The sequence below is a fragment of the Macrobrachium nipponense genome, chromosome 18 (assembly GCF_015104395.2).
Source record: "Macrobrachium nipponense isolate FS-2020 chromosome 18, ASM1510439v2, whole genome shotgun sequence".
NCBI lineage: Eukaryota > Metazoa > Arthropoda > Malacostraca > Decapoda > Palaemonidae > Macrobrachium > Macrobrachium nipponense.
Window position 1 is genome coordinate 50,141,226 of NC_087211.1, and position 12,350 is coordinate 50,153,575.

Sequence of the window (12,350 nt, forward strand, 5' to 3'; positions counted from 1 at the left end):
AAGAACAAAAACCAACAGCAACCCTGAGTCAATTTATGGGCAAATATACACAAGATGTACTGGAATGGGAAGATGTAGTACTTACATTCCCCATGAAATCTCAAGCCACACCAATCTCCCTCGTACCCTGGACTGAGGTATGTGTATTGCGTTAAGAGTTGTCATGGTCATTTATGGCTCATTCATGTGATAGGAACGTGTGTGTAAAATTTGTTGAACAGGACTCGTATGAACTGAACTGGGAAGTTTGATACGCAGTAGTTGGGGATTATAAGAGCATGCCATCCATTAAGGTTAACTTGGCCCTCTCATCCTCAAATGAGACACTTATCATGATGAAGTCTACCAGTGTTCAACTAGGGCCAGTGAACATGTCCTGTGCCCATTTCTTACTATACCTCCCACTGAGAGGAAGGCCAACCAGAGCACTTATTATAAGAGAAAACAGTACTAATAAGAAAAACAATGCCAAAAATGATCAATATTGGGAAATATTCTTCCAAATGTTCAACAGGAAGATGGCCAAAGAAAGCACAGCACTCCAAGATGGTATGCTAGTGAGGAGTATTCCCCACTCGCCTTCCTCCCCATAACCACCTTACTACCAAATTCAACAACCCTCTCTTTGCACATGCTGAAAGATACCCATACTATCTACATATAAGGCATTAGTTTGTATGTGGGAATGGTTAATTCTTGACATTTCTAAGTACTAACTGCTCAAACATACAATATGTTGAATGTAAATCGTAAAATTGTAAAATAAGCCAAAAAAAGTCAGCTTGCTTCTCTCCAATTCTCTATTCCTAGCAAGGTGACAGATAAGATATGTATTTAAATATTATATTTACAAATAACAATAACAGTGGATACCCTGAGACTATATCATGCCTAAGTCAATGGAGAACTTTAACACAGGACTTAGTCTCTGAATGTATCACAGAAGGCCTCACAGAGGCAAATATCACGAGTTACAAATTGGTTTTGGCTTTCTAAGTAACAGAACCTAAAACGGTCTGTAAACTTTGACTAAAGAGTAACCTGATGACAAGTTGTGGGAGGAAAAGAGGGGAAAGCTCACGGCAGCACATTTGTTTGTTGAAGACTTGGCTGCAGCTACCTAGTTTAGACTATCAGGCAGTAATGCTACATAAGCTGACAGCAGATACCAATATTTCTGTTCAGTACAAAAAAAAATAGTAAGTTAAAAAGAATGAATTCTACAAAATAGTAGCATGAAAATTTGATAACTATTAAAATTAGTTATGTGACAAAAAATGGACTATAATAATGAAAAAATTTTCCTATTTGATGTAGTTTGATGCCATACAATGAGATTAAAATCCCTTGTCAATTAACTGTAGTATTTCAGTGGGAACAGTACATGATTTATAACCAAAGCCTTAAAATAAAGTGCTACTAACCAGTTCCTAGTTTCAGGATAGTGATCAACTAGTTCTGTCCTTAGCGTTTAGCATATCTTCCCTCGTATTTGCTGACAATTTACAATTTGTCTGATACTTCATTTTCTAAAATACCATAATCATACAATGTCCGTTTCTGTACATCCACTGTACAAATAATAAAACTTGGAAATAAAATTTACATAAAATAATTACCATCATTACCTTCCATGGAGCAGCCAGTCAAAGAATAAAGGAATCTGGGGAAAGAAAAAGTACCAGAGTGCACCATACCACAAAAATCATTTCATCATAGTTTATCCTCCTCTAGTTATGGAGGTTCCCAAACCCTTCAATACAAAAGGACCTTATTTGGTACACATACCTAGACTTGGCTGACTATAAAATAGTTTTTATATCTGCAAGGTTGAATTTTGCCATTTTTTAAGAATATTCAATTTTCTTTCTTATAGGATTCAAATATCTTTGTATCATTCATGTGTAAACTTGAAATTTTTTAAAATTAATTTGTATTTTTCATAGCTACAAACCCTGAGGTCTTGCAGTATTTTTTCTTATACTAATGGTAGGTTTAAGTAAAATATGTTAGGGCTGGCAGGAAAAATTTTTGTGCTGAAATTGATATATAAGGAAGCCATATCCCAGTAAACAAGATTTTTTTTTATTCCTAAACTGGCTACCACTATCGGGTACAACACAATATGCATGTGACCCTCAGTGAAAAGTCACTAAGTATTACACTTATCCACAGACATTTCTTAATACACTTAGCTCCAAGTGTAGCACGATTACCTGATTAATATAAAATACTGTACAGTTTCAACCAACTTTTTAAACAAAATTAAATATATTCCCATTTTTTTTTTTACAAAAAACATAACTCCAAAATTTTTTTACACAAATGAGCAATTGACACAAGAGGAAGACCTTATATGGAAATAATGCTGATACTTCTTAGCAATTAATGACTTCGTAATACATGACAATTAGGATTTTGTGTGCTTTAAACATCTACTTCTTTACTTTAAATTTAAAACCTTGAAGACAAATAAGTAAAAGCTAACAAAGCAAATAAAACTTACCACTGTAATCCTCTACACACATTATACAGGCTCTTCAAACGAGTGCAGACCACTATTTGTGAAAGAAATATTTCTACCTAAATATGAGGATTTCACAGTAATTTATAGGTTAACCATCTTCAAACCTCAATATTTTGAGCCAATTGTCATCACTACAATTAAGAGCCATTCAATGAGAATTCCAATGTGAATCAAGTTTTATATTGGTTTTTATGTACCATTTAAATATTGACAATTCATTAATTCATTATTAATTTATTATTAAACTTTGGTAATAAAAGTTATTCTGATCTCACTCCTGACATCACACTACGAAAATGTTTCTGAGCATCAAACCACAGAGTGCAAGACAAATGTATAACAATTAATTTACTAAGTGCTGATATACTTCCACAGCAAAATTAACAACTGCATCATGTTAAAAATGTTTTTACAAGAATATATGCCATTCATCATATTCAGGTATACTTGACGTGTCGACTCTTCTCCCTTGTATTCTTTTTCATCAACCACATCCACAGAGTAGAAAGAGGTTACAGAAGGTACGAAAACAAAATCACAGCACAGTCATAAAATTAAAAATTAGGTTAATAAAAATCTAGCTAGAACATTTATAATTTCTGAGTCCTAAGCATTTATCCAAATATCTATTCTCCAAATTCTAGATGAATTTGTGTCCTTCATCTTCGTCATCAAAACCAAAGCAAGTTTCCATCTCCTTTTGAGCTTCTTTTTTGGCTTCTGCACTCACTTCTGTTTTCAAAACCTTTTTGTGGTGCTGAAGCTCTAAAAGAGAAGGATCTGTAACTATGGTGTCACCTGTTATCGTCTCTGGCACCATAAGCGAGGATGTGCCTAATACTCCATCCACTTCACTGCCATCAAGAGAGGCGTCTGTAACATGCATTCCATCTGACATCATCACATGACCTTCCCCGTCCTGAAAAGATAGAAGACATGTTTCTGTATTGACAAAGCACTTCAATACAAAAATTTGGTCCTTTTCACAAAAGTTAGTCCCCTCATGCAATAAAATAACAACATTCATCAAAACAACAGCAGTAGCTCCTCTAATTAAAAAATATATCTGACAACTAAAGACATACTGTATATTTCTGTGTATAAGACGACCTTTAGATAAGGTAAAAACAAAAAAATCTTGGCACATTTTCATGAATTTATCTCTTCTGCAGTATAGTATGACTTCTAAATCACAAAACCGAAATGTTTTTTGGAGAAAAGTGATTATTTGCAAAAATCAAACAGTATAACCATATTTTAAAATAATGACGATTTAAATATAGGTTGTTTTGCTTGTATCCAATTTCAGCATTATATTATCATATTGTTACTGTATTACAAAGCATTGTCATGTACATCATTTGCTTCTGATAAAGTGTTTACATTCTCAAAATTTCGGTTGATTTGAGTATTATCGATATCTTCATTGCCATTATTTGTTATAAGAGATATAATTAGGAGATAACTTTTATCGTAAATTAACAAAGTTTGGTTGAAAACATGCAAATATTACTTCATTGTATAAGCACGAGGTGCGATTTCTCCAGTTCCAAACATCACTTCCACCTGGCCAATATATTAGTTTTATTCAGCCTCGGCTATAACCTGCAACTTTAATTTACTAGTATTCTATCTTGAGATCTCCACTGCATGAGGGATGAAAAAATTGTATTTTATATTTTTATTTAAAGAAGCCACCATTGAGAATTGGCAGGGTTTAACAACTTGACACTTTTAACGTAGCTCTTAATAAACGCTTGATAGTTACAGTAAAGGACGTCAGCAATTGGCTGGTTCTCAGTTCAGTTGTTTATATCAATACATGTTTAAAATAATCACTTCATCCAGAATTCTAAAAACTGGAATTTTTTATTGGAGAGAGAGAGAGAGAGAGACGAGGAAGAGAGAGAGAGAGAGAGAGAGAGTAGAGAGAGATACACGCTTACAATAATCACTTCATCCTTTAATAAAACTTGTTTTACTGTAATCACTTGCATGCATTATCGTATTACAAACACACGAACAGAGTGATGATGCACCATTTGCATTCTAGTTGTTAACAGTCTTAAAATAGTCAGCCGATTGTTATAAAAGCATGGGGGAATGTGAAGATAGAGAAAGTGTCACAAAGTCATTTAAAAAATGCAATGGATAGTATTGAAGATGATTTGTAAGATATCGACAACGAAGCTGAAGTCTACTCACCAGAACCAGACTGGAATTCCTATGATGGTGGCACATATGATCAATCTTGTGATATGTATGAAAAACTTAATGAAAAATGAATACTGTTATCCTAAATGTCATTACTACCGTAATTAGATACCACTGAAATTTCTAAAAGTTTACCGAAAGATAAAGTTGCGCAACTGTAACTTGATGTTTAAATTTTCTCAGCTGGGATCGCATAGATAAAAGTTTGTTTAATTGATTTAGAATTATTCCTCAAATAGGCTATTTGTTATGAAGATATGCCAATAACATGAGGTAAAAATGGTTTTACGTATTACCTTTATTATCAGTTTATTTTGTGAATCTTCACGTTTGTAGGTGGTTAGGGTATAGCACTGAGGCCGAGCCTAGCCTACCAATGCACATCTTAGAATTCAGGGTTTGGTTTTTAGAATTTTAGTATAAGACGACCCCCAATTTTTAGGGTTGAATTTTAGGATTAAAAGTAGTCTTACACATGGAAATATACAGTATGTTATTAGTTAAGCTGATTATGGAACACCTCTAAATCCAAATATAAATCTTACCTGTAACTGGATAACTTCTAAAACAACATACTGGTTACCATCTTGTCCTTCTACAGCCATAATTTCATCATCATCCACATCTCCAGTGTACATCTCAACCTGCAAATCATAAAAATAAACCTTTTCAAGATGATCTTACAATACCATAAAATTTTACAACTTCAAGGCCAATTTCAAGTATTCCCTCATCACATCAAATAAAATACAAAGAAGTTGTCTCATAAGCGTCATAATACCTGAACTTGAAGGACATGAGACATTATACATTCAAGTTACTGCCAACAGAAAATACAAGTGTATACCTTGCATGACACTTTAGATGATGCCAAGTGTTCACACACTTGCATGATTCATTAGATGACGCCAAGCGTTCTCTTTCACTTTGCCACATTCTTCTTGGCCTAAGATGCCTGATTTTTTCCCTTAAACTTTTCATAAATCCCATTCAATTTTCACAATTAGCAGTCCAACCTCTAAACTTGTTCTCTATTTCAATACAACTTAGAAATACGTAAACACCTTGTTGACAAACCAAGAGAGCCTAGAAATGTAACTTATGGACATCTTTAATATGTTATTGTTATAATACAATTAAGTTTGTTCATACTTACCTGGCAGATATATATATAGCTGTATTCTCCGAAGTCCGACAGAATTTCAAAACTCACGGCACACGCAGTGGGCGGCCAGGTGGTAGTACCCATTCCCGCCGCTGGGAGGCGGATATCAGGAACCATTCCCATTTTCTATTCATATTTTATCAGTGCCACTGTCTCCTGAGGGGAGGTGGTGGGCACTTAATTATATATATCTGCCAGGTAAGTATGAACAAACTTAATTGTATTATAACAATAACATTTTGTTCATGAAACTTACTTGGCAGATATATATATAGCTGAATCCCATCTTCGGATGGTGGGAAGAGACAGAATAGGATTTGTAGGAAACTTAAATTAAGTAGATGATATACACCTTGGTTCCTCACCTGTTAGCAAAGTAGACTCTGTGATTACTGTCACTTCAGCCTGCTTGTGCTTAATCAGAGTTGCCAGCCAGGTGGAGACCTGTGTGCTGGTGCGCTCTGGATGCTCTGTCAACGGGGACGTGACCATCAATGTGACAAGAGCATAGAGCCATACAAATGAGGGCAACGAAGCAACTGACCACCACCTGACCAACTATCCAAGACCCCCTGAACACTAAGCTAAGAGATGGGAGGTCTTCACCAAAGCCTCACCACAACAAAAACACAACAACTAAAACCTAACCTAACCTAACTAAAGGAAAGGGAGAGAGCTACCTTCAGCCCCCAAGACTGTGTCTGCAGAAACGTATGGCCCAAGAGAACAACAGTCCTCGTATATCGTTCTCACATCTCTCAAGTAGTGTGAGGCGAATACTGAATTGCTCCTCCAAAAGGTGGCGTCAAGGAGTCCTTGATCGACATGTTCCTTTGGAAGGCAAGCGAGGTTGCGACAGCTCTGACCTCGTGAGCTTTCACTCGCAAGAGGCTCAAAATCGATCTGTGTGGAAGACGAATGAGCCTCTTTAATGACGTCCCTCAGAAAGAACGCCAAAGCGTTCTTGGATAATGGTATATCGGGTCGTTTAACCGAACACCAGAGATTATCTGAGGGACCTCGTACTTCTTTAGTCTTGTGGACATAAAACTTTAGAGCCCTGACAGGGCACAGGACTCTCTCAGGTTCTTGGCCCACAAGGCTTGTCATACCCTTGATTTCAAAGCTCCTTGGCCAAGGGTTCGACGGGTTTTCATTCTTTGCTAAGAAAGTGGGACTCAAAGAGCAGACAGCATTGTCCCCTTTGAAGCCCACTCTCTTACAAATGGCCTGAATTTCGCTAACTCTCTTCGCCGTCGCCAGAGCAGTTAGGAAAAGAGCCTTCTTAGTCAAGTTCCTAAGAGACCCTTCATGTAGAGGTTCGAAAGGACTCGACATTAAAAGTCTAAGGACTAAATCCAAGTTCCAAGAAGGAGGCCTCGCCTGAGGTATCTTGGATGTCTCAAATGATCTCAGAGATCGTGAAGATCCCTGTTATCAGACAGGTCAAGTCCTCTGTGTCGGAAGACTGCCGACAGCATACTCCTATATCCCTTGATGGTCGGACAGCCAGCTTCTGTACATTTCTTAAAAATAGCAGGAAATCGGCTATCTGGCTCACAGAGGTAGTGGAAGAGGAAATTCCCTCCTTTCTACACCATGCCCTGAAGGAAGCCCACTTCGACTGGTAAACCAGCTCTCGAGGACGTTCTCCTAGCATTGGCGATCGCCTTTGCAGCTGCTCTAGAAAAACCTCTCGCTCCCTGGCCAGCTTATTTTCGATAGTCTGAACGCAGTCAGACCCAGAGCGGAGAGGTTTCGGTGATATCTTGCGAAGTGGGGCTGTCTGAGTAGATCCTTTCCTCCAGGGCAAGGTCCTCGGAAAGTCTATGATGAATGACATTACCTCCGTGAACCATTCTTTCGCGGGCCACATCGGGGGGATCAGGGTCAACCTCGTCCCCTCCGATGCCGCGAACTTCCTTATTACTTCCCCCATGATCTTGAATGGCGGGAAGGCATACAAGTCTAGGTTCGTCCAGTCCCAGAGCAGAGCGTCTATCGCGACTGCTCCCGGATCCAGCACAGGGGAGCAATAAAGAGGCAACCTCTTTGTTCTCGACGTCGCAAATAGGTCGACTAACGGACACCCCCACAGTCTCCAGAGCTCTCGACAGACGTCCTGGTGCAACGTCCATTCCGTCGGCAGGATCTGATCTTGTCGGCTGAGAAGGTCTGCTCTGACGTTCTGGACTCCTGCGATAAATCTCGTCAGGATCCTTATCCGTCTCGCATCTGCCCACAGCAGAATCTCCCTCGCTAAATAAAACAGAGGACGGGAGTGTGTACCTCCCTGCTTCTTTAGGTACGCCAGGGCTGTGGTGTTGTCCGAGTTGACTTGGACTACTTTCTCTGCAACCTTTTGTTGGAAGAACTGTAGCGCCAGAAAAACCGCCGCTAGTTCCTTTACATTGATGTGCCAGGACACCTGTTCCCCCCTCCAGGTGCCTGACACTTCCTCCCCTCCCAGTGTTGCTCCCCATCCCGCACCGAGGCGTCGGAAAACAACACTAGGTCTGGGCTCAGAAGCTTTAGGGACAACCCCTCTCGAAACTTCCGAGGATCTAACCACCATCTTAGATGGTTCTTCACCGATTTGGTGATGAAAAGGGTCGCATTCAGATCCTCTCTGACTCTCCATTCGTCTGCTAAGAAAAACTGGAGAGGTCTGAGGTGTAGTCTTCCCAGGGAAACAAACTTCTCCAGCGAGGAAATGGTTCCCAGCAGACTCATCCATTCCCTCGCCGAGCAAGCTTCCTTCCCCAGGAAGGTCGAAACTCTCTCTAAGCCTTGCAGCTGTCGTTCCTGGGACGGAAACGCTCGAAAAGCCACTGAATCCATCTGAATCCCCAGATACACGATGGACTGTGTTGGGGTCAGATGCGACTTTTCGAGGTTGACCAGAAGTCCCAGGGACTTCGCCAAGGCCAACGTAAAGTGAAGGTCCTTCAGACACCTTTCTTCTGACGATGCTCTGATAAGCCAATCGTCGAGATACAGGGACACTCTTATTCCTGCAGAATGTAACCATCTCGCTACGTTTTTTCACGAGCATGGTAAATACCATCGGAGCCGTGCTTAAACCGAAACAAAGGGCTCGGAATTGCCAAACTTTGTCCCTTAGCATCATAAACCTCAGAAACTTTCTTGAAAGAGGGTGGATAAGCACGTGAAAGTATGCGTCCTGTAGGTCCAAGGACACCATCCAGTCGCCCGGTCTTAAGGCTCCTAGAACCGACTGAGGTGTTTCCATCTTGAATTTTTTCTTTTCTACGAAAAGATTCAGGCTGCTTACGTCCAAGACTGGACGCCACCCCGACGACTGCTTTGGTACCAGGAAAAGCCTGTTGTAGTATCCTGGTGACCCCAGGTCTAAGACCTGCTCCACCGCTCTTTTCATGATCATTTGATCCAAAAGATCTAAAAGAACCTGCTGTTTCTCCCCTTGATACGACGGGGAAAGATCTCTGGGAGTCGTAGAAAGAGGAGGAGGGTCCACAAAGGGGATCTTGTACCCCTGTTCCACTATCTTGAGGGACCACGCATCTGTATCTCTCTCTCTCCACGCACCCGCAAAGAACTTTAGCCTGGCTCCGACAGGCATCTGAAGGACTTTCTTCTCACTTAGAGGATTTAGGTTTGAAGGAACCTCTTCCTCTTGCAAGTCCTCTCCCTCGAGGAGCAGCTCTCGAGGGAGGAGCGCTACGAAAGGGTTTAACCTTCCTAGGAGGTCGTCCAGACGACGACGTGATCGGGACTGCGGGACGTCTAGAAGACTGGGCCAAGAGATCCTGGGTAGCCTTCTCTTGTAGGCTCACTGCCAGGTCCCTTACCATAGCCTGGGGGAAGAGATGGCTCGAAAGAGGTGCAAAGAGAAGCTCTGCTTTCTGCGATGCAGAAACAGACCTCGCTGTAAAATTGCATAAGAGCACTCTCTTCTTGAGGAAAGCCGTGCCGAAATGAGACACTAACTCTTCCGAACCATCCCTGACGGCCTTGTCCATGCATGACAACACATTGGACAGCTCCCCCAGACTCAAAGAATCAGGACTCCTAGATTGAAGATCCAGGACTCCTAGGCACCAGTCTAGGAAGTTAAAGACTTCCAGAGTCTTTAACAGACCTTTCATGTGATGGTCGATCTCCGTTGGTGTCCATGAAATCTTAGCGGACGATAAAAGGGATCTCTTCTGGGCGTCTACCAGACTAGCAAAGTCCCCTTGGGAAGAAGACGGGATCTTAACTCCTACTTCAGATTTGGTCTCATACCAAATGCCGCCTTTCCCACTGAGTCTTGAAGGAGGAAGGGCGAAAGTCGACTTGCCCTGATCCTTCCGACGTTCCATCCAGTCCTGCAATTTCTTGAATGCTCTCTTAGTGGACAAGGAAGTCTTCATCTCCACCACTTCCGAAACCTTGCCCGACTTCGAAGAGGAAAACTGAGAGGGAGGAGACTTAGGAGCTGCAGGCTGGAACTTCTCACCAAACAAAGAACGTAAAAGACGAACCAGCACCTTGTAGTCGGAAACCGACGAAACTGACGGCTGTTCTTCCTCCACTGAGTCCGCGACTACTAATGTTCTCCTTCCTCCCGAAGAGGCAAAGGAGATTGAACCTCTGGAGAGGGGCTGCGCCCAACGGGTCTAGCCTTCAACAAAGGCTTTCGAGGAAGACTAACATCAGCCTCTTCAAAGCGACCGACCTTCTGTCGATCTTAGAGCTCGAACCACGAAGAGCGTCCTGACCGCGCTGCGCGTCAAGAGAGGATACTCTTAGTCTCTCTCGAGAGCGTCCTTACGTTTGACGCTCAAGCGTCCAGCTTACGCTTTCAAAGCGTCCTTCTGACGCTCTCGAAAGCCTTCTCCACAGGCAAAGCGTCAAGCAAAGCATCCCGACGAGCGTCTTCAAAAGCGTCCTGCCGAGCGTCTTCAAAAGCGTCCTCCAAGGCGTCCTGTCGAGCGTCCTCAAAGGCGTCCTGACGTGCGGGCGGAGACAGAGACGAACGAGGAGACAGAGAAGGAGACTGCCTCGTTCTCTTGACAGGCAGTCTAGCGTCCTTCCTTCGCTTAGGCTCAACTGCTGCTGGGCGAGTCTTCCGAGCCATTAAGGTCGACAATTGGTCTTGAAGCGACGCAAGAATACTCTTCGTAGGTGAAGAACCGAGAGGAGGTGAAGGGCTGCGCCTGCGAGAAGACGAGGGGCGGGGGGACGCCTCCTTCCTTCTCAAAGGAACAGCAACCTGCCTCTCCGAGGCGCGAGAGAAGCGCTTCTCAGCGTCGTCCTCGGACGACGTCCTACCTCTCTTCTGTGGAGGAAACGCGTCATACGACGCAGGCGAAGACCGCAACGAGAGCGGAGAGAGGGGACGTAAAGCGTCCTCCCTAGGAAAAGTCCTTTTCAACGGACGCGAGTCACTCCGAGCGCTCCACCCCTTGCGCGGGGAGGGCGCCTCGGAGGACGAAAAACAGTCCTTAAGGATGCGAGCCTGAGCACGCTCCTTGGCAGCCTGGGAAGCAGCAACAGGTCCTGCCGAAGGGACGCCAGATCGGTGGGAACCCCCGTAACCCTCTTGCGGCTTTCGACATGCCCACTCCCTGAGGTCTGGGAGTCCGACAGAGGTCTAGACCTAGAGGCATTATGGGGCCGATCTGACGCCCCCTCCACAACACTAGGGGCACGATCACACACTTTACTCGAGCCGTTTTCAAGGGCCAACACTTTGGACTCTAGAGTGCGTAATGACTCTAGAATCAGAGAAAGGGCATTACCTTCTCCAGACACAGAACTAGGGCCCTCAGGCAACAACACAGGATTAGGTGAAGCAAATTCTACTGGTGTTAAAATAGGCGAAATGTTACTTCCCTTACCTTTCGTAGAACCGCTCTTAGAGGAAGACCTCCTGATCCTATCGCGCTCCAACTTAACGCGATAGATTAACATACACCTTCCATTCATCCTCAGTCAAACTTTTGCATTCAATGCAACGATCAACCAGCAAACATGCCCCCTACACCCCATACATACTGTGTGGGGGTCTACCGATGATTTCGGTAGCCTCACCTTGCAATCACTCCTCACACACACTCTGAAAGCTCACTGAACTTGATCCCGACATCACGTTCATAGAAAAGCCAATCCAAAAACAGTCCACTATCGCGTATGCCAATCCAACAATCCAGAGTCAAAACCAAAAGTCAATCCAGATACTTATAACGAGTCAAAATCCAAAAATCCTGGGCGGAGGTCTGTAAACAGGTGTTTACCGACCGGCGACAGAAAAAATATGAATAGAAAATGGGAATGGTTCCTGATATCCGCCTCCCAGCGGCAGGAATGGGTACTACCACCTGGCCGCCCACTGCGTGTGCCGCGAGTTTTGAAATTCTGTCGGACTTCGGAGAATACAGCTATATATATATCTGCCAAGTAAGTTTCATGACACTA

The 12,350-nt window shown here is 42.6% G+C and overlaps 1 protein-coding gene across 1 annotated transcript in view; it reads right to left on the minus strand.

Moving 5' to 3' along the window:
• Positions 1–3,166: 3,166 nt before the first annotated feature.
• Positions 3,167–12,350, minus strand: part of LOC135197044 (transcriptional repressor CTCF-like) — a gene marked incomplete at its 5' end in the record, with an annotated part of 46,241 nt that continues 37,057 nt past the window's right edge. Inside the window, 2 exon segments of the mRNA XM_064223980.1 lie at positions 3,167–3,446; positions 5,287–5,385. Of these exon segments, the coding sequence (XP_064080050.1) occupies positions 3,168–3,446; positions 5,287–5,385 (378 nt within the window).